Consider the following 23,847-nt stretch of genomic DNA (forward strand, 5'->3'; position numbering starts at 1 on the left):
AGTGATCTCATCCCAAACAAGGGCCCGCAAACCTTACATAATCTATTTTGTTTATGCCACACTTTAAACAATGCATATTTTGAATCTTTTCTGAAAAGCAGCATTTTTCTTGGCACGATTTTCAATTTCCACCCACGTGGAAGAGCAGGTGTCTTTGTGTATCACTTCTCAACCCTGGGAATAAAGAAAACATTTAGAAAACATGTTAAAATGTTTTCTTAAAGTCAGGGGATATTAATTTAAGGTTCCATGGGCATTAAAGAAGAACAGACCTCTACTATAAATGCACTGCGTTAGTAGAAACGCTAACTGAGATGAAGCATTCAGGAGATAGGAGACCTCAGTATCTCTACCGGCCAAAGACTGAACACTGGTAATCTTATTCCTCTGAGGCAGGTTTTAACACAAAAGAGAAATTAACATCTATCTATGCACTAGGGTCTTGAAAAGAAAAACAACAGAACAATGAAGCTGCTCAGACATCTGGTATATTTGCCACAGCTAATAGTAATGAGATAGTGGGCAGAGTGCAGATTAAAGGCGAAAAGGTATGAAGGAATACTGTTACTCATTTCAGAAGCCACACACACATGTAAAAAAATACCAGTACACAGACTAACGAGTCTAGATTTTGGGAGGAATTCTTCAGCACTTACCATATTTAGATTGATAATCTATCTGTAGCAACGCTCAAAGAAAGAGAATTAGACTTCTGCCTGTTCAGTTTTGGAGCCAGAACATGTCACTAAGCGCAAGAGACTTTTCAAGCTCTGTAGCAAAGAGGTCAAAGCATCACCACTGATGCAGACAGTGGTATTTACAGAGAAAAGGAGGAAAAGATCAATCCCTTCCCCCCAGTCCCCTTTACTCTCCCTCTCTGAAGCAGCTGCTGCTTAAACATTGCTATTGTATACAGAAGCACAAAATAATTGCCTCCTGTTTTTTTTTCAAATCAGGGACAGGGATGGCAGATGATGCTAAAGGAAGAAAACAACACCTTATTCAGGTGAAGGACTGCAGACTGTCTGCTTGTAATCTGTGTACTAACAATCAATAACAATTAGGAACAGGTTTATTGCTGTGATGCTGTTCCCCAACCCTTCTCCACAACCTCACACCCCTTTGTCATGTTATGGAAGTATCCACTGATATGTAAAGCAGGGACTCCAGCCACAGAAGGCGGCTTCTGTCATTACCTGAGAGCAGAGCAGAAGCAGTCCAGGTCCCCTGGTTAGCATCACACTTACAGCATACAAGTGCTCAATTAAAGCAGTCCTTTCAGACAATTATTGAGCATTAGGGTGACTCAGGCGTAGAAAACAGTTGCCCTCTCGCCACCTTGCTGCAAGACAGACCATGTTTTGAACATGTTTTCATCCCTCTGAAGGTGTGGTGTTGCTTACTTTTCAATTGCCAGGCCATGTACGACACTTGCATTAGAAACATGTTCTGTGCTTAAACTTACAGGCCAGTCTCAAAATAATTGTTTTCCATGCATTTTATGTAAATACCATAATGAACATTTGCGGTTGATTCCCATTTACAAGGTAATAACCATATCCAGGACTAAGTAGGTGTCAAAGCCTAAGGGCAGAAGTGTTTATAACAGATAAACTCCACAGCTGAAGGACATGTTCTAGCTAATACTGGTTTGAGAAGAAATGCCCCTAAGATACTACTATGCTGAAAAATCTTATTTAAGATTAAAATTTTAAGTGAATAAAGAAATTAAACCACAAATATGGGTCAAAGACTGAATGATAAGATGTTGTTTGAAATGTTAAAACATTAGTTGGCCCTTTCTCATTTCTCCTTACTGCTTCCAAGCCACTGGAGGGAAGGGACTAACAACCTCTCAAGAGTACAGATTCAACAGAGGACTGTGACACTGCAAAACTGTCACACTGACCTACTGGTACACAAGTAGGAAACTGGAGAGAAGCAAGAAGGGGAAAAAATAAATTAAGAGGACATCTATTGCTCTACAAGTATACTTATTTCATTTTTAGCACTTTCTGGAGGTCTCACTCATTCCTCTTGCACCTTTTTCATCATGAGTTGTTTTTTGTTTTTCTCTACTTCAGCTTGATGGAATGAAAAAATGAAGGCAGCTACCTGTTTTGCAGGCAACTGAAGAGTATAAAATCTTTCATGCAATCACTCTCCACCACTTTCGAAAAACGGCCTCCAGACATCAAGGACAAGTTAGTGATAAAAAAAGATAACCAGTGTGGTTATCTGAAGCAACATCATTTTCTCACGTCCCTCTGTCCTAACAAAAGACCTTACTTTCTCTCAGATGCAGGCCACAATGTAGTTTCAGACAAGTTATTTATTTCATTTTCTACGACAGTCTAACATCACTCTCCACAAAATAGTCACAATTCTCTTAGACCATCCCAAGATCAATACCGATACCTTGATCAATGTCAACGCATGCTCCGCTGCTGCATGGCCTGCCAGAGAAACTGCTCCTTAGCCACAGTACACCATATGGGTGCCAGGTCTCCTTGCGGGAATGTAAGGACAGTCACAGAGGTTCAGAGTATATACCAACTTAACTACATCAGAAGACTTGAGCTGATAAAACAATAAACTATTTCTTGCCTTACTATGACCCCTTAGATTACTGTCTGTGCCAGTGGACTTGTGATCATGGATTGAAAAACAGCACGTTTTAGAGTTTGTCATTGACTGTATGCTCTGCACAGCTGTCAGACAATAATCACAATTATTCTCTCTTTATTCAGCATCCTGTTGCCTATTAAGCCATTTCCATCACATCTCACCAGTCCTCCCAATATTTTTGCTAGCACAATATTGAGTGATTTTCAGCTTTTCAAACAACATCAATTCTTACAGTTTTCTGCTAACTGAAAGATCTAGTTCATGCTTCTGCCTATACTTGCTGTCAGCAATGCTGCTCACTAAGTGCTTGGGTAACCTTTCACCGCTGGCATCTTGACACAAGCAGGGAGCAAGGTCCTGGACTCTTTTTAGGAGTAGTCCTTTTATCCTGCTATTAGATGCCTGAACCCTCCACGAGAAGGTTCCCATTGACTCATTCTGAGGTCAGATCTGTGGCCCTGTTAGATCTTTTATATCTTATTTTGTTGAGAGCTAAGTCACTCAGTGGAACAGAATAATTAAGATTAGCAGAAAAAATCTTAAAGATCTGCCAGTGTAAACACCAGGTAAACTGGGACTGCAGAAAAACCAGTGTATGGCAAGAATTCCCTACATCTTATGGATGCGTAGAGACGACAAGTTTCTACCGTAAGGTTTCCACTACACAGTTAAGCGGTACGAGTACCATACAAATCTAAGCACTTTGCCTGGACATGAGCAGTCATGCTGAAAAACCCTACCAGAGTTACTGCATTGTTCCTGGTGGCAGCATAACCTGGCAATGCTGATAGCTCTAAGGTGTGCCCCATGGTTCCCTGTGCTGCAGTCATCTCAACTGGTGTAAGAGTTTTTCCTGGTGAGCTGGGAAAACCAATCGAGTGTTTATTTTGAGAACGTATGAGAAATTGTGGGATGCTGCCTGAAGACTCTCAGGACTCAGTTATGCTCCTCACTGCTTAATGAGGAGGAGGGCTGGGGATTGCTCTACCTGTAGCTCAGAAGAACCTGTTAGCACAGGTCCCACTGACCATGGCTAACTTCACACAGAAGTGAAGACGTTAAAAACATTTCTCATGGCTCCAGTCAGTCTACATCCATTTTCCCTGCCACATCTAAGAGTTACTTCTCCATCCTTACTAGACAGATATCACTGCTCTCTTAACTGGAGCTACTCAGCATTTTGAAGCAGTCCAGAGATAGCCCTTCTTCCCCCTCCTCCAAACTTAACTCTTTGTCCATTACTTTAAGATTTCTGGGAAATGATTCTTTGTCTCCCACTAAACTTTGACTATTTTTTAAAAATAGTTTGGCCAGAAGCCGCTAATTTATCTCAACAAAGTGAAAAGTCAGGACAGAGCTTGCTGTGAGCTCATCTCATCACCCGGAGTCTGAACATACAGATGCTCATACACATGAGCTGGTCTGTGCTCCTCATGTGCAACCTCTTCCACCTCCAAAAAAAGACAGAGTAGTATGCACAGACTTAAAAGTCCAGCACAACAAAATCCCATACCCTCATCTACTGGTCAGTTTTACTAAACCAAGATTATCGCTACAATGGAAGAAAGAATCCCTTTCTTCCATTTAACTAGTAGCAGCTAGGAAAAAACTTGGGAGAAGATTTTTTGAAAGTCAGTTTTGGATACAGCATGAGCTCCCTGAGGTCAGCAATGTAGACTCATCTTACACTGGGCTACACAGCAAAGCTTGCACAAGGCCAAGGCACCAGGGCTTTCTCTGGAACTACTTGCATATCCAGAAGCTAGGAGATTGTAAGGCAAAATGACTGTGTCAGGAAGCTGGGGGAAAACCAGCAGATAGTTAACAAAAAGATTGGAAACTGGGCTGAGAGAAAGAGAAAACAAAAGAAAAACAAACAGTTTCTTGGCAAAGGACTTGCTGGAAGGACAAGCCTCACAACTGTGAGCAGCATAATGACCTTCTGCTTGTTGTTTCTCTTCAGTCAGGAAAATGGGACTAGGTTAACATTCATCATTTAACCAGAATTGCAGTACAGAATAAACCTGACTGAAAACACACCTTTTTTTTTTTTTTTTTTTTTTCCTTAGCTAGAGCAACTCTGCAAGGCTAATGATGGGGCCAAAGAGACTCATTCTGACAGAAGACAACCTGAAGCAATGAAAAGCTGGGCATTTTGAAAACCCTAAAGTGTATGAAGTAGAACAGACTGCTGGAGAATAGTGGGAAAATAGAATCACATCAGATTTAACCATGTCCCTTATACTTTAATTAAAATAAGATCTAGCAATTTTATTTAAGGTTAGCAAATTCTCAGAGGAAATGCATTTCTCTGTACTACTACCAGACAACTATTAATTAGGAAGAAGAAAACACAGTACACAATGCTACATCCATCCATCCATACTGCTTATCTAGTAAGGTAGACTTCCTCATTCAAGGAAAATATCCTAGTTACATTGCTTGCCTGCTAAATGGAAATACCACATGTTATTAGGGTTTGCACTTTAAGTATGGAAGTGACTGGCCTATAAACAAGATTTTAACAGCTTCTCTTTTGAACAACTTTGACTGTTTAAATTAATCTTCAGCCATTAACCATTCATTTAAAATGCCACTTACGAAATCTTAATTTTGCACATTATCAGCTGGTTCACAAATAGCTATCTATGAGCAGAAGTGTAATGATCTTCCTCTCTCTTTCTTGGAGCTTACCAGCCTTATAGTCAATTCTAGCTTCTTAATTAACCACACACACATATTAGCATTTAAAATTAAATGGTGTTTTATTAAAAAAATATTGTGCAGAGAAAAGTTAATACATACACACATTATTCTGCTACTGATTAAAGGAGCAAGTATGAGCTTTTGGTCAAACAACATCCTGCATAAGACAGAATTTAGCATCTCTTGCTCACACTAGGAAATACGCTATGGCAGGAACACATGCAAGGCCATATGATTTCATTCCAGCTGCATGGACGATCTCATTTTGTCTTTATTTGTACATTTAAGAGGCTGACAACACCATCTGCATTTCACTCTGTATCCTCTGGTATGGTCTCATCTTCCAGTAACAGACCTGCTCTTTCTCCAGGGACCTATCTTTTGCATTTGCATCCAAACGACTGAAAGAATGGGACATTACCAATAAATAGGCAGAATGAACGTAAAATAATTCCATGCAATAATATATCACATAAGAAAAGACAGGGCTGGAGGGGAAAAAAACCCCCAAACCTGAATGCTTAACACAGCTGCCAAAACTCAGGCTCACGAGCATCTGCAGCAGGACAGTCACAAGGGAGTTGTGGGAGTGCAGTATATAAAATTTTACACATCTGTCAATAAGTGAGGTGATCCAAATGCAAACCCTAGCAGGCAGGATGCACGCAGGCAGATTTGTGGCTATTCCTGACAGAATTTATTTCTGCTGAAGAATGCATGGCCTCGAACAAGTATGCACATATTACATGGCAGTGGCAGCTCTGCTCTGGTTAGTTTGACAACTTCCTTCTGTTTAGATACGCTCTAAAATGCTCAGGGTCACCCGAGTTCCATGAAATCTGGGGGTTTCCATGAGAAGTGAATGATAGGGCTAGGGTCCCAAAGTTGGAAGGATCTGGGTGAGGGGTTCCTGGGAACTAGCATTTTGAAGTCTATCTGTAAAGTAGTTTTTCTTGAATGCTACCAGTAGATTTTTTTTTTTTTTTCCGTATAGGTGGGAAACAAAACCAGGGCTCATTTAAATGTGTGCCAGGAGGTCCAGTTACTCAACATTTTCCCTAGTTAGCACAGTGAGTATGCAGCCCCCATTTGTCCTTGCTGAGGAAGAAAACTGCAAATAGTATCAGGAGCAAAAAACACAGTACAAGCATAACTCCAATGGCACAACCTACACTCCTGTGCAACTGGTGGCCAAAGGCATTTCTGGACTGCCTGCTTCCATGAGCAGGACGGCTCTACTGAAAGCCCTCAGGAACCACTGAACCGCTGCTGTACTTACCAAAGCCAGTCTGAATTTAACTGTTGTCAGAAATCTATCAGCCATGAAGGACAGTAAGTTGCCAAACATTAAATTTCTGGTTTCAACATTATGGGGAACAGTGACCAGATCACAGCCAAAGGTTCAGAAGGCCCTGTGGTATGTTTCAGAAAGAATAAATTCCAGAGGAATCAGAGGAGAGTCCCAGGGGATGTAGGGTAGTATAGGACAGGGAAACAGTGTAGATGATTTTAGGACACCAAGCAGAAGAGGCTATATGGTAAATGAGAGTACACGCCTTGCTTCTACTTGTCACACTTGTAAAGTAAAATATTCCAATGCATGACCATAATTCTCTTTCCACTGTAACACAAGGTACAGTGGCAAAGGATACGTAGATATTACACAGTCTCATTCAATTTCTACCTTGCCTTCATGATATCCATCTTAAAGAATAACCATTCCTGAGTAAAAGACCATCCACTTTTATAGCAGTGGATTGCTTTTCTGCTAGTCAGTGATAAAAAGTGTTGCAAATGGACGCACAATGAGCAATGCCCACAGTACTTTGAACTGAGAACAAAAAACTTCAGTTTCTGGCTTACAGGGGCTAAGTAACATATCTGGGCAACCCTAATTTGCCCTTTTTGAACAAAGCCTTTTCTGTGCAGCTCTGGATTCCTACGGCCTTGGATTGAGCAGGATGGGAGTGACATACACCTGCCCAAAAAACAAGCATGTAGCCTGCTTTTTAGTAAAAAATGCTCCCTTTGCTAAATTTCAAACTCCAGACCCTTTTTACTCTCCCCTCAGGCTTACACATAGCTTACATTTGCCACTTGGTTTCTCAGGACACGAGTAGCAATTTTTTCCTTTGATCCTTTCCAGGGAGAGGCAGACGGCTCAATGTCTTGTCCCTCTCTCTCACTTGACTCTGGCCAGCTCTGAGGGTGGGACGTGAGGGACAGAGTTAGGGTTGCGCAGAGGTATGGGTTTCATTTCCCCATTTTCAACTTTGTATGCTGCTAGATTGAACGCTCTGGAAGAGTGCAAGTTTCCATAAGGAAACTTTCACCCTGAAATAAGGAAGATCCATTTTTCAATTAATTAATTAACGTTGTAGAGTAGAAGATCTTGCACAGTGGGACCCAACATAGCATCTCCAAAAATGGAAAGCTGGATCAGACTGGGGCTTTGGACTCTACTCCTGTGTAATAAAACAATGCTGGGTTTTTTATTAGTATTTTTTAAAATCTGCAACAAGATACAGCTCTGAATCTATTCTCGCTAAACAAAGGAAAACTGTATGTGTTTTTGTCAGACCAGCACTTTGAAATTCCCTAAGATAAGACACATAAATAAATGAAGAATTATACTTGGCAACGAGTTTGGCATCAGACTTTAAATGTTTCATAGCTCTGGGCTGAGGAAATAAGTTGAACAAAGTCTCTAGAACCTTTCTGGAGATGTACTTGGGGTGTTTGGATATACTTGACAGCACCATGTTCAAGGGAGGAAAAAAAGAGGAAATTGCTTATTCGAAACGTGAGAAAGGGTTGCACCATGTGACATGCCTGACATTTAAGTGATAATAGTGCTGTGCATATGCTCTTTTGGCTTTGGTCTGACACCTAGGCTCTGCCATGGTGCAACTTAGCACTGTCGTGGTACAGCCTTGATGACAAAACTCAGAGAGATGTGACTTACAACTCATTTCAGGAACATATGGGCCACAGATCACCCAGCCTCTGCCGCAGGCGGGGAAACGTAGAGTGTCTCAGGCAAAGACCCTGCAAAGCTCCCCAGCTGCACGAGGTAGCTGTGCAGGCTGCAGCATCCTTTGGGATGCTATTTGCATTACAGAAAATTGTGGCTAATTAGAAATAAACAGGAAAATGCTTGATTTACAGAGAAATGTGTGATTCTGCCAGCTAATTTTTTTTTTCACTCTCTTTAACTTAACATTCACAGAATACACTGATCATGCTAACGCTTTCACTATATTCATTAATAAGGACAATTTACATTTATATAGCACCTCTCTTAGTTAAGAATTCCAAAGCTTTCAGCAAAATATACACAAAAAATTACATCTATTTCACTGAATATAGTCATCGTCGGAATGAAAATCAACAATTGTGAAGCAGTGCAGAAGAACGTTACACAACAGTTGCAAGTAAGACACAAAGCAACCCCCCCCCAAACCCAAAGCAAAAAACCCCTGAGATGCCAGGTGCAAGTGTAGGTAAAGGGGACGTTCGTATGCAAGCAGCAGCGTGAAGCAGGTCTGTGCGTGCCCCGAGGAGCAGTGCTCGGAGGCAGCAAACATACTTCATAATGATTAAAGCAACGGACTTCATACATGTGCAGCCTATTGCGTTCTTGCATACTGAGGGAGATTCTCAGTTTAAACTGCGAATCTACTGAGAAGAGTGAACCAGGAACGCTTGATGGATTCTGATGACAAGAAAAGGGAAAGTATATGCAAATTGTGACCAGCACTTATCTGACCACTAAGCTTCTTACTTTACAAATGGTCTCCAAATTTTAAAAGGCATTAATTATGTTAATACACTCTTCTGCAAAAATAAAATAAAAATGAACTTCTTGTTGCAAGTGATGAGTTTTAATTCTCTATCATAATGACACATAACTGGAATTCCCAGACCAAAATGAAATAATCTATTCTCTCTGTGTTCAAATCCCCCTTCTACCCCAAAACTCATTTACTTTAGTCACTGATCAAATCTCCACACACTATATTACAAGTTGAGAGTCAGAGGTGGGAGAAAAAGCCATCCATCTAAAGTAAAATTAATAGCAAAACTTTGAGAGAGAGCATGCATGCGTTAGCAAGACCAAAGCATGAGCTATTACATGACAAATGTGTTGATAAATGCTAAGCCCTGCACACACAAAATAACTTTGGTTTGGCTAATAAGCATCCATTATAGCCCTTTCCCATCACTTTGAGGCAGACAAGGTAGTTTTCATACTTGACCCTTGAAAGCAGATTTGTTTTTGTAATTAACATGTTATCCAGGGATTTTTCTTTCCACTTCTCTTTCTCCTTTCAATACTCTCCCTCTAGCATGGAAAGATTTCCTTGCCTGAAGTTGCCACTATATTCAACAACTGCTGGCTGAGACCTCACGACCCACTGCATAAATTCACATAAAATTATTCACGTTTGGTACATTTCTGCTGGTGAATAACAACCACCTTTTTGTCTCTGAGACAAAGGAAAGAAAGATTTAAAAAAAGAACAAAGACAGCCTAATAAGAATCCCACATTTCCTATTTTTTCCTAATCTGGTTAAACAGCCTCTACAAGTCTGAGAAATTCAACAAAGCAAACTTGTTGTGGACTGTTTGTCTTTCAGTACAGAATCAACACAGATGGAACAGCCTCTCAGCGTGACTTCTGATCATGGGCTTAGATATGAGATAACTTTTCTTGCCTGTTAGATGTTTTCATTTTAGTTTTTCACTAAGTTATCATGCTATCATGCAATTACAGCTAAATCCACACTAAAATCCAGGATCCCAACACCAAATCCAAACCTGGTTGGGACTTCAATCTTGTCCACATAGCAAGTCAAGAGTTCATTCAGTGTAGTTACAACCACAATACAAACAATCAAATAAAAAAGGCCATAGGGAAAGACGTGAGCATTTCTTTTTGCTGCACGGAAAAACAATGTATAGACCACACTTCAAAACTGAACACATTTTTAAAATGTAAAGCTATGAAGTCCTGTTAAAACTGAAATTATGAAGCAACCTTAATGACAATGTCTTACTCCAATTGAGTTACATCTGTGTATATTTATATTTGAAAAATACACATGAACCTGAATTTCAACTCTCTCCCACTGGGAATTCTCAGATCTTGGTTTACTGAGTTAGTATGAACTCAGCTTCTGATCCCTTCGCTATATACAAATGTTTGTGCGACTTCAGTGACAATCGCCTCAAGACTTTTCTGGTAAAGCAAAACCTGCTACATGGCAAAAAGCTGCGATCACTACCTCTTATTTTATCCTTACGCAGTAAGGGAAGAGTTAATAATATGGCAGAAAAAAATTAGCAATGTCATTATGTTTGGAAAGATCTCTACCATACTGTATTTAGGTGAAAAAGAGAGATACTTGGCCCATTCCCAGCTACAAACTTCTGATTTATGTCAGAAGTGTTTTATTACTATTTATAACAATGACTCAGTAGATGTTTTTAAAGCACTATGATGCTACAAACTGAAAATACTCCTACTTCTGTGCTCGCATATTTCTCCAAAATTAACAAGTGTGGTATCACATAGCACAGATTGAGGCTACCGGGAGACACTACAGGTTGTAGTATGAACTCAAAGCGTGAACAATTCCTCAAGCCCCCCATGCCTTACTCTGTCAGCTCTTCTTTTCACATAGACTTGTAGATCTTGCCTACATACTCATACGTTGGTTTGAAAAACCCAACATCAATATATTAACAACATGATAGTAATGAAGTCTTACATTCTTTTAGCCACAAATTCCAGAAGCAACTAGTTTTAAAATCATCATAATGCTGGGTACATCATCAACTCAAAGGAATTTCTCTTTTCTTTTTAACCCAGTGAAAAACTTGACCATCTTTCTTTAATGCTATCAACCTGGAAGCTTGACAGTAAGGATTAAAAATTGCTCTTTCCTTCCCACTTGGTTATTGGAAAGGCTGTGAAAGGCAATCAGTCTTGTGAAGCCACACTTCACAGTCTGCATAAAAATGCCATGATTCCCAGTCCTCTCCCCGACCTAATTGAAAGTGCGTAATATTACACAGCTGGGGAAAACTAAACCATAAACATATGCAATACATCATGCTATCATACAAAACCTGTTACTAATAGGCACTTGATGATCAGCAGGATCGAAAGGGATCTGAAAACAGAGATTATTTTTGCTGCAGGGTAAGAACTTTTCCCGATTGAAAGAGGAAAAAACACTCTTCTCAGCAGTGCAAGAATTGGACTGGAGTCAATTCATCCATTCTGTTTGTGAAATATGGACTTTTCCTTAATGATTTCTGTTTGACTGCTGCCTTGCTCAGATGCTTGGGGGGTACTGCTGCAGCAAATCATGGTTTTGGTTAAGAGGAAATCCATGGCTTTCTAGTCAGTAAATACAGGGGTTTGGGGCATCTTAACAGCCCCCTGCCCAGCCCCAGGCTCCCTCCCCACCAAGCTATCATTGTTTGTAATTCTAGGTGGCAATATTACCTGTCACCAGGAGTCTGTGGGTAGTGCTGCTTGTTTATTTTTGCATACAGTCCTTCCAAGTGCTCCCTCTCCATTGGTGCTGAAGGAGAATCACGTGGGTATACAAAGGTTTCTGCTACTGCTGGTGACGATGGCCTGTAGATGCTTGCTGCTGGATAAGCCTCTCGGAAGTGGTTTACTCTGGCATAATTTGGATCCACCTCATCATCATCAATGTCAGGTCCTCCAGGACCAGTAGAATAATCACTCAGGCCTCTCAGTTGCTTTTGCCGTAACTCCTGATGCTTTGCACCAATCCTAACAACAAAAAAGAAAGAACAAATATACAGTTGGATCTGCTTCAACAGCAACCACAGATGCTGATTCATCACACAAATTTGGAGCACCAACCACAAACCCAACTGTTCAGATCTTCCAGTACACTGTGAAACCGGTGCCAGGTAAACCAAAAAGGTACATGCAGCAATTTTGTTCTTTATCTCTGGCAATCACCTTTGTAACCAAGTTGTTCGTCCTTCTGATGAAAAAAGTTAATGCTGAATATAGAGTGGCTTTTCACAAGTGTGTATGCACGTGTGTGTACACGTGAACACATACAGTTTTAATTCTACACCTATCCTCCACTTTGCAGTTAATATACCTAACCCAATCCTGATACTTTTTATCTAAATTAGCCAGTAAAATTGTTACTGCCCCTTGGCCACTTGACCCACCTAGATTCTCCTAAATACATTAACTTGTGAAAAGTGGATTAAATGTGAACGCAAATGGAGAGATGGCACAGTTGTCTCAAATCAGAGGACCACAGTTAATTTGCTGAAGATTTAATTTTTTTTTAATTTTATTTTGGCTACATAAATGTGGAAATCATGCCTTATTATATAGGGGATAGGGACAAAGTAAAACAGCAAAGAAATTAATAGAAACCTGACAGAGATGAATTGGTACATATAAGTGAATTAAAGACTATTACTGGCAGTACTCCACTGTGATAAAGCCTTAAGTGGTATTACAAAATGCTGCTGCTAATCAGGGCCATTGTGTAATCTCTTTGGAATAGTAGAACATATTCAGGTAAATTTCAAACTCAGCTGATATTCAATGATTCAACATTCATGCTGGAGAAAAAAAAACCTATAGCAAGGCTCTGTGAGCATGCAACTTCTGTTAACTGCTCAGCTACTCTTCAGCACAGGGTAATTAAATGCAGCAAAATGGATCTGGCAGAATGCTGACCACAATAAATAGCATTTACAGAAAATAACGGAGCATGGAGGAAGAAACAAAGGATGGAAGACAGATACAGAGATGCAGTGCCTGACAGAAGTAGTCAACATTTGCTGTCGACTGTATCTGAACTCCAGCAGCAGCGTAGAAAGAACAGTGCAATTTGTACCATAGGAGACAAAGTAAAAAGGGTCTAGCAGACTTCGTTACCCCAGTAAAGCATAATGGCCTCAGGACTCTGCATAGTGAAAAACGAAGATGTTCTGGAGAAAGTCTTTAAAAGGCATGGAGAAAACGGTTTCCTAAAGAAATAGATGAGCACACTGGGAGCTTCCAGTCGGACAGACAGGAGCTATTAAGTGCAGAATGGGATTCATACCGTTTATTTTGTTTCATTAGAATTGTATCATCAAAATAAATGCTAATACTTTCCAAATAATTTGTAGCTCAAAAGGCTCACGAATAATTCTAGTGAGAACAACATGCCTTTCTACACACATACTTGAGTACATCAATGTGTATCACGCATGCTTTCCAGTTACACCTCTCCATTAACTGTGCTAGGACATATCTACAGGTGATGCTAGTTTTTAACACTTAAAATGTAGTCATACTTTACAGCGGGGTGAGCTTGCATACGATACAGTCCTTGACAGCTGGGGGGTGCCCACTATCCACTCTGCCTTCCCTCAGTGAAGCAGATGACCTTTCTCTTCTCTAGTACTGCGTGCCTCCAGTACTGTGTGGGGTTTTGGGTGCCTCAATACAAGAAGGACATCAAACTATTAGAGTGTGCCCAGAGGAGGGCGACCAAGATGGTGAAAGGCCTCAAGGGCAAGACTTAGGAGGAGCGGCTGAGGTCACTTCAGCTTGGAGAAGAGAAGGCTGAGGGGTGACCTCCTTGCAGTCTACAACTTCCCCAAGGGGGGCAGCGGAGGGAGAGGTGCTGATCTCCTCTCTCTCTGGTGACCAGCCATAGGACACGAGGAAATGGTATGAAGCTGCGTCAGGGGAAGTTCAGATTGGACATCAGGAAAAGGTTCTTCACTGAGAGGGTGGTCGGTCACTGGAACAGCCTCCCAGGGAATTGGTCATGGCACCAAGCCTGTCAGAGTTCAAGGAGCGTCTGGACAATGCTCTTAGTCATACGGTTTAGTTTTAGGTAGTCCTGCAACGAGCACGGAGTTGGAGTCTATGATCCTCATGGGTCCCTTCCAACTTGAGATATTCTATGATTCCATGAAATATTTGACTATAAAGACCACGTGAGAGAATATCTTCCTAACACACCATTTCTGCTTTCCCTCAAGTTCCTGATCCCAGCCCAGTTAGTTAATTTTCTTTAATTTTTCTTAAGATATTATTAAAAATACTCACAAAGCCTTAATGTAATTTACTACAGTAGTTCTTAGACATGAAAGGATGATACGAAGAAATAAGCTACAATCCGTCTACATCCTTAACACCTCTCAGGTTTCCACACTGAGGCTTCCTAAGAATTCCTAAGAACTGCTCCTTTTTTCTTCCTGGTGCTTCTCTTCCCCACACAATCACCTCCTCCTCCCGTAACCTTCACTCCACTTCTCTTTTGCTTCAGGTTTTCACGCCACACACACGCCCTATTTTGAACTGAAATGGTGGCCCAGGTCAGGAAAGGCACTATCCTCAGGTGCAACCTCACCCAGGGTAAGGCAGTGTCTTGAAGAAGTCGCAGACTTCAAAATGAGCCTTTGATTCTGCACAATTCTGACTATCCACAAGGGAGATTTTATTGGAGAATCTTATGGAGGGCACAGCCTGGTGTCAATATGTGATAAATTCAGTTAGTAAGGCACATATTCTCTCATTTTACTGCTGATTGCACTTAGCTGGCTGATGGCTTCTTGGGACAGCGAGAGTTTAATGGCATTTGCAGAACAATGGGACATACAACTTATTCTTTGCAAAACTAATGGTGACACTGGTATAGACCTTGGTAAAAGTCATGCTTTTATTCATAAAGCAATGGACAATGGCATGGGGAGAAAGTCAACACTGAGGAGCTGTATAGGAAAACAGAAACTAAAAAGCAGTGGTCAGCTTGCATTTCTGTCTAAACCACAAACCATTGCTAGCAAATGAGTAATCATTAGAGAGCAGCTGAAAGCTTGCAAAGCCTTTCCAAGGGTTTGTGAATAAAGATAAAGGAGAGATTATGCAGCAGGGAGTGGTGGAGGGAGCCAGTCTGCCCGTGTCCGTGAGTGAAACACCACATTCATCATTCACATAAAGGAATTTGGGGCAAAGTTACCACTTGGTCCATTCACATAAAAAAACATGTTTTCAGGTAGCTCATCATCTGGGAGCACTCGTACTACAAGGACAGGGGTGGATTTCCATTGCAAATAAGGCCTCAGACATCAATGAAGCAGGGAGGGAAGTCTACATTGCTGTTTTCCATCTTTTATACATACAGGCACTTCAAGAGAAACCCTCTTGCAGACGGTTTAATATTTTACATGTCCCACATGGGATTATGTCAGAAATGTAAAAATGAGGGCACTATCTTTGTTTAAAAAAAAAAATCACACAAGTAACTGTTAGCTCCTGCACCCAATAACTGTCAGTTTGGTAGTAGTCCTTGCCTCTGATTATTCTTCTATGAAAATGCATAAAGCACTTTGAGATTGTTGCTGTCTACCAGATTAACTCTGAAAAAGCACTGAATGTTCTTAAAAACCTGGGAAACTGTGGAGGGCTTCACCCTCAATTAGTGACCAAAAAAGCCTAAACACAGACTTCAGTGCAGGAATATATCATATGAGGTACAAGCTTCATGGCACACACAGGTGCATGTGAGATGGCACAAGCAGAAAAATGGGAGGACACTGCATTTCAGGGAATGATCTTATCACACATCAGTGCAGAAGACATGGCACACAGTCCCGAGAAGAGTCACAACAGCTTCTCAGAAAATGATGAGCCATAACGTTCTTTGGACCAATACATCACCTGTCCCCTAGGTATTTAAGACCTATTTGAAAGCAAGAGTAGTGCAGCACAGCAGCATCACGTGAATCTTGCTTTCATGTCTGGCAGTGAGAGTAATTTGTCCTGCTATCAATACTGGTGTATTCTGCACAACAAAAGCTGGAATTAGGTCACCACAATTTTCTTTTGTTCCTGTGAATAAGCCTAGCTTCTTCAACTTCTCCTTCTGAATGTAATCTTCAATCGCTGCCACTATTATAAGTCGAACCTACTCAAGAACAATTATTTCTGTTCTATATTATACGGACCAGTCAATACTAGGTTATGTGGAATTCGTCATGATCAATGTTTCATCTTTTCAATATGGCTATTTTAATTGCATTAATATTTCTTGTTTCCTTTTTACTCTTCCACACAAATCTATAAAATTTGCTCAGTGATCTCTTTTTCATTTCAATCCAAATGTTCAAATATAGGGAAACAAACTATCAGATGGCTGTTTTTTCTTTCTTTCTATTTACCTGTCCTTCCATGCCTTCTCTTGTGTTTTTCACCTTTGAAGTTTCTTCACATTTTTTTGAAGTTTTAAATATCCTCACTGTATTTCAGCATCATGTTTTCACCCAGTTCTAAAGCAATCTTTTCCATAGCACATCCCAGTAGGTGCCCAGGAATTCTTTGCTAAGGTACAAAAAAAGATGTGCTGTTCCTTCTATCCCTCCTATAATGCTCTGCCAACCCTGCTAAGCAGGCTACTTCTGCTATATCCCACTCTAGTCATTCACCATTTCTGCACCTCCCTCTGTGTTTCTCCCTATCTGAAACAGCAATATCTTTACTCTCCATCACAAAGGAAAAAAAAAAAAAATTCCAAATCAGCACAACTATCATAGCAACCAGCTTATTGAACAAACAATTACTACAAGAGACCCCCAAACTCACAGCACAGGATGGGTCTGGTTAAACAACTGGTGCAAATTTGTGACAAAAGATAAAATGTCACTCAGCACCACAGTGCTGGCAGTGAAACCAGAGATGAGGAGAGCCACAGGTCACCATCTGAACAATTTAGTGTAGCACTAAAGTTTCTACAAACTTCCTGATGAGGGAAAGGGAAAAGAAAAACTCACACAGAATGAAGGGAAGTTAGATATATTTCCTTTTGGGTATCCCATATCAATCCTGCTTGCTCTCTTCCGCCACCTGAACACCATGCTCTCCAGTTAAATTGCTGCACGACAACTACATCAACTTCCCTTAGCTGTGTTTCTGTAAAAACACAACCTTTTCACACAAGCAGCCAGGGGACAGGCAACAGAAGTGCCGTATCAAGCAATGCAGTTTTTTTTTCCTGTGACCCATCTTTTTCTCAATAGCATCCAAACACATATCCTATCCTAATCTTTTTTATTGCTTTCAAGACCCACTAGCTATCACTAGAACACTTCTCTACAACAAATAATTTCAGAAAAAAAAATAGTTTGATAAAATATATAACCTCAATAGAACTATAAGTAACATTTCCAAAACATGTGGCATCCTATTTATAGAAGTCAAATTATAGACAGGATCCTATATACCCAACATACTTCTGGAAATGGGACATGGTATTTTTAAAACGCTTCTCTACACCTCACATACTGTTCAGTAGCACACCCCCAGAACTGTAAATCTAGGAAACACTCTCATTTATCCCTCAAACAATCTTCCTATCTGGCATATCCACACAAATCATATATGGTGATTTCTCATGTACTAACACATGAAAAGATGCATAAACCTAGAGTGCAGCAGCCACGAAAGGGTTAACAGCCCAAACAGCTCCTTCCAGCTGCAGCTCAGACACACCATTGAGTTACTGTGGCTTAACAAGTTATTGTGTTTCTGCTGAGCTACTGTCAATGACCACATATGTATTCCCTGCCGGTGACAAACACAATGTAAAACGTTTTAGCCTGACATCAGTGACAGAGATACTGACAGGCAAAAGCTGGCTTAAAAGACTGCAGCACGCACAGAGTGAGGCAGCTGCAGGAAGGGATATGGACCACCTCAAGAAAACTCCAGAAGAGCTGAGCAGAAGTGACTTTTGGAGCAGACTCAGAAACGCTTTTGGGAATGGAATGAGAGGGTTAGGAAAAGCCGTAAAAGATACTCGTCATCTCTTGGCCCATCAGGCAGAAGCTGGGTGGGTGGCTGGGTTCTGAGTGGGGAACAAGAAAACACTGAAGCTTCCAAAACCAGTGCTCTAAGCCTCTGTGAAAACTAAAACGCAGGACTTGATGTTACCAGCACAGTAGCCCAGAGAAGGCCAGGGTCATTAAGAGCCATGGAACCCAAAGACTGCCTTCAATGGGGAACAAACAGCAAGACACTGGATGCAGCCCAACCTGCAGTTCTGGAGGCCCACCACCAGCCCTAGCTCAAAAGGAGCTTTGCACAGTGAGTCACAGTCCAACAAACCATCACCTTGGAGCAGGACAAAACTCGAAGCAGCATGTCCTCCTGGCTCTGCCACCCCCAAGCAAGGGACAGGGCACCTGCTGCCCAACAGGAGACATGAGAAGCAACTCAATGGCACCAACAGCTACTAGGTCTGGCCACAGTGCAAAAACTGCAGGTGGGAAGCTCAGCTCAGGAGAGACCGTGGGCTCTCTTACTCAGAGAACTGCAAGGTTGCGCTTCACATCAGAACAGTTTTAGATGGGGAAAACTGACCAAAATAGACCCACAACAAAAAAGCACACACAACCTTTCCTGAGGTGTTTGAACTTCTCCTCCCTTGCACTCCTCATGAGCTCTGGGTCATCTTGTTTCTTCTGACTTTCTAGGGAAAGTGCAAAAGCGATGCAACATTTTTTTATTTATCATGGAATGATCGTGTGCTTAGCACTGAGCAGAGCACAAAGAATGAGATGGTTTGAGCCCTGAGGTGCCCATCTAAGAAGTCAAACACGGGACAGAAAATGCAGCTGCTGACCAATGACAGCATATTTCACAAAGGTACCTGGTTTTATACTTCAGATGAATACAGCAACATTTCTTGTATGGTGGATTAAAAGCATAGACTTTGTGGAAGCGCAAACAGGTACATGAATGAGCAAGATGCTGGCTACGTCAATGAAAGATGTTCCCAGGGGAGAAGTATGAATAACAAGCAAAGACAAAATGTGTAACAAAAACAGGGCCATAGGTCTTTTAGGATAATTTCTATTCTGTTCACAGTAAGAGAAGCAGAGTAAGAACAGGTAAGCGAGTGTGTGTACAATCAGTTTGAGGTATACCTAAACTCCGAAAAAGGACCTGATCCTTTAAGTCTTTTGAGATCATTGAGATGCTAAACATTCATCCTCTCATTTAGTTGTTCCTTGTGAACAGCAGAATAAAAGCTGCTGCACTGCTTTTTTTCCCCACTCATGTGACTCTCCACGAGATCTACATACTGCAATGATTACTCAATTTACATCTGATTTAGTATCTTAATACTTCAACTGTGATTTTACATAACATTTCTGCTTTTGTCTCTCATTTACCTAATTCATACATATATTGAGTAACGCGTTGTCTAGAGGAAAGCAGCCTATTTCTGCAGGAGGTCACTTAGATTTCCATTGGGTTTAATGTTTTAATTCCTTTCTAGCTGCTAGCAAAATATATTTTGCTAACTAAAATCTTGTATTTTCATTCATTTACATAATAGTGGACTGAATGCATCCTGCCTTCAGATATTTGTAAGCCATAACCACTGATGAGAATGGGCATATTTCACTTGAATATCTGAGGACATAATTTCAGTACAGTGCTTTAAATTTTTTTTACTTCATAATCATTTTTCAGACAGACATGGTCTATAATGACATTAACAATCTTATTCAAACCTACATCTTTTATCAGGAAAAGGTTCATTTGTAATTTTTCAACCATCACCTAGAAAAACTCCAGAGGCAGGCAAGTCTCACAGCTAAAAAAAATAAATAAAATAAAAATCCACCTCTTGCCAGTAAATTGAGGACATCTGATACAACATCCTCATCAAGACTCAAACAATATCTAATTTAGTATCATCTTTCAGGGTATTCTACTGGAGGCATCTTTGTCGAAAACATCTTCCCCATAAGCTATGCAAGTGTTTCTTCATTTCAGCTCATTCTATTGTGCTGGATTTGAACATCTTCTCCCCCATAATTAGTATCTGTAATTGTAAACAAGAACAGAAACAGTCTCGGAAATAAAAAAAGACAAGCCACAAATTCAAGGGAATAAGAGACTATAACTCAGGCTAAACAAGATAGATCTTGTAACAGCATTAACCAGCCCAATGATAAAAATCACCAGGGCTAAACATGAAATATTGCCTGTTCTAGATAAATACCTCATACTCATATAATGCTGAACTGACCAAAGTATCTGCCTTTGAAGGGTTGTAAGTAAAGAAACAGAGGAAAGAAAAACTTAAGAAGCAGATAGAGCTACGCTGACCTTAAAATTTAAGATTATGACAAGCTGAAGATGAAACATAGCCCTTTTGTACCACAAAATGAGGAGTGTGAGCTTTGGATAGACAAGACTGAGGTCTTAATGTTCTTCCATTTATTTCAGAGGTGACAGGGAGTGATTACCAACTTACACAGAATCCTGCCCTATAAAGAAAATCCTGGTTCTAATGAGGTCATTACATTTTCCCCCACGCCATGAACTTCAACGAGAACAGGATTTTACCTTTGCTGTTAAATCTGAGGAAGTTTTTCTGTCTCTCTTTTGTCCACATTAGTTGTACACTGGGGGAAATGCAGCAGATTACAGAAAGCCAACTATCAGAAAAGCCAAGTATATTATATTCTGTATTTTACTACATTATGCAATTTTCTTTACTCACAATTACCCTGAGTTATTTTTTGAAGTGACAGTATCAGAAAAATTTAGGTTGGAAGGAACCCTCTGAAGGTCACCCTGCTCAATCGCCTGCTGAAAGCAAGGCTGACTGCACAGATCAGGTTGCTCAGTCAACAGGGTGTTCCTTGTTTGTGACAATGTGGATTAGTGGAATTATTCCAGGTTTGTCAAACTTACTTTGGCATCTTTCACCTGAGATGTTCTGATGCCTTTAAAAGCTCCAAGCTCCTCCTGCAAAATGGACTTGAGTCTGCAGGGACTTTGCAGACCATAGGTTAAGTTGCAGGCCTAGTTCTCAACATTGATTTAAGGGAATTCTCAGCCTGCTGTAATTTGTACTTTTCCATTAAAAAGATAAGTGAGATGCTGTGCACATCATACCTGAGTCCCTTTCGCTAACATTAGCTCATTGTGGAACAAATAATCACGAAAAGAGAATCAAAAGAACAGAATACTCCTAGAAAGCAAGACTTAACTTTGCTTATATTTTAGTCATTGGGAACTTAATGTTAGGAATGGAAACAATACCAAATGCAGTCAAAGCCACAGATTCACCTATCCAACCAAGACGTCAGGCAAATTATTTCAGAGAAGATATTTCATCTTCAGATAAACAAATTATTTTATCATCAGATACAGTGAACAAGTATAAAGTAACTGCAGTATACCTGCAGAAAAACTATGGTGAGACGGAGACATCAGTCTATGAACTTATTCATTGCCACTGACTAGATCAGCTCCAGCAATTGCTGTAGTAGGTACCAGTCAAAAACACTGAGGATTCTAACACCATCTTAAGAAAAATACCAGAGACACTGTAATGACCATGGGAAGACACATCATTGATTTGACACCTCATGAAAACCCAACATCCACAACCACATGCAGTAACATAGCTCAGAACAGACACACGAAGACTGACACCTACTGAGTCCCTGGGGCCTCCTCCTTCAGTAAGTGGGTATTCTTGGAACATCTCCCGCATAGATACTTGCAGCCCCACTTAGCTAGTGAGACCTCATGAGTTCGCACAACCATCTCTGCAACTGCTTAAACATTGTGCCTTCATTTGAATGCAATCCTAGCAGTGGAAGGAGCAAGCCTAGTTCCGTGTGATACGATATTCCACGCACATTTCTATTGTACACATAGGACATTGAGCCTGGAACCTATTGAACAGAATCTCTCTGTTCAAGAACAGGAACAGTCTCCATCTGTTAGTCTGGGATTCACAGGTTGTTTCTAATTAACAGTTCTGGATTAGAAAGCAAAACTCAGCTTTGAGCAGACAAAGCTTTAAGACTTTCAGGTATTTTGGTTTAACATCACTATGGATGAGAATTACACATGCAAACCAATTTCCTGCCTGATTGTGTATCCCCACAAGTTGTATTCTCATTTTTATCCCGTAGGTAAGGGAGTCTGAGAACAGGAATTCTGTGCTGTGGCACTACTTCAAAGTGCATGCCAAAGATTTATGATAGACTGTCATAAATCACACATGGAAGGGCAAGGAATGAAATGCAGCTTCCAAGTCATTCTTATGCCCTTATTGATTTTGCGGTAGGCAAGAGCTGACCTACATTCAGTAGTGCATCAAAGAAATCCCTAGGCCAGATTAGTCTGTCTCTTAGAAAGCCCTCTATTACCCAGGTTGGCTAGTACACTGGCCAGTTTCACTTTACTAGTTTGGCCTGTAAAAGTTTCTAACAGCAGTATTTCTGTTTTACAGTGTCATTTTAAAAAACTTCAAGTAATAAGACTCTGATATATACAGAAAAGAACCCCACATTGGCCCATTTATGCAAGAAAGAACCAGGCTATTGCCCCTGAGCTGCTCTGACCTTTTAGGTGGGCAGGTTTCGCAGCTTGTGAAAACTGGTCTCCAGAGCAAAGTGAAACTAGTGCCTCAGTGAAGGGCAAACCGAGGATGCTAAATGGCTTGGATGAGAATTTGGGTGCTTAAATTTAGAGGGCATGGCTATGACACCTGGAAAGTGCTATTCCCATCAGTCTCCAATACCATGAATAGTACTGAGACAGTTAAAGAAAAAGGCCAATTCCATGCGCCATTCTGTTACTCTCAATTCTTAATGTTCTTGAGCTAGGACAATCTGGGATCAACTCTCAGCCTAATGTTGTCTTAAAAATGTCCTCCAGCAGTGGATTAGCCACATGAAGCAGCTAAAAAATTGCTATTTGGTTCTAAATGCCACATCACAACCTGTAAAAGGTAGTTGAGACCCATCTACCTCAGCTACTCTTAACCAAACATCAATCTCTCAGGATTCCGTGGTAGGCTTTTATTACATGTTCTGGTATGCAGAGCAGCAGATCTAAAATGAGAATCATTCAGAATCAATGGGTTGGGATTAATCTGTCCTCCTGTCCAGTGTAAGTGCTGCCACAGTAATAAACAGAAATCTGATAACTTCATACTGTCAGCACAAAATGAAACTATGACCTTGACCTGTGCAACATCACCCAGTAATTTTTTCATAACTTCAACATACCATACTACACGGCTATGATCTAATAAGAATCTAAAAGTAATTAACTGGAATTTTTGAAAACTGAAGCCTTAATCAAATACGTATTCTTATCAGGGTTGCAAGCCAGCAATAAATTGGGACATTTAAAAAACTGGGATCCAGTCCAATCCGTGATCTGATCAGGGTTCAATGGTTATAATAAATTGGGAGTATTAAAACTGGGATCACATCCAACACTTTGTCTAAACCACAGGACCTAGCTGTGCTGCAAAGTCACGAATATTCAATGAACAGATATACCATGTTGGATTAACCCTTAATAAATAATGATGCACAAGCTCAGGAGTCCCAAAACCATGTGGTTTAGCACAGAGCTTAATGGTGAGAAGAGCAATTACCAACATTTTACCAGA

The 23,847-nt window shown here is 40.6% G+C and overlaps 1 protein-coding gene across 2 annotated transcripts in view; it reads right to left on the reverse strand.

Moving 5' to 3' along the window:
- Positions 1–23,847, reverse strand: part of PARD3B (par-3 family cell polarity regulator beta) — a 433,465-nt gene that overhangs the window by 71,151 nt on the left and 338,467 nt on the right. For both annotated transcript variants that reach the window (XM_030017233.2, XM_030017234.2), the window contains one exon: positions 11,853–12,149. In XM_030017233.2, the coding sequence (XP_029873093.1) occupies positions 11,853–12,149 (297 nt within the window). The remainder of the gene's footprint in view (positions 1–11,852; positions 12,150–23,847) is intronic.

Source organism: Aquila chrysaetos, chromosome 6, assembly GCF_900496995.4.
Source record: "Aquila chrysaetos chrysaetos chromosome 6, bAquChr1.4, whole genome shotgun sequence".
In the NCBI taxonomy this organism is placed as follows: domain Eukaryota; kingdom Metazoa; phylum Chordata; class Aves; order Accipitriformes; family Accipitridae; genus Aquila; species Aquila chrysaetos.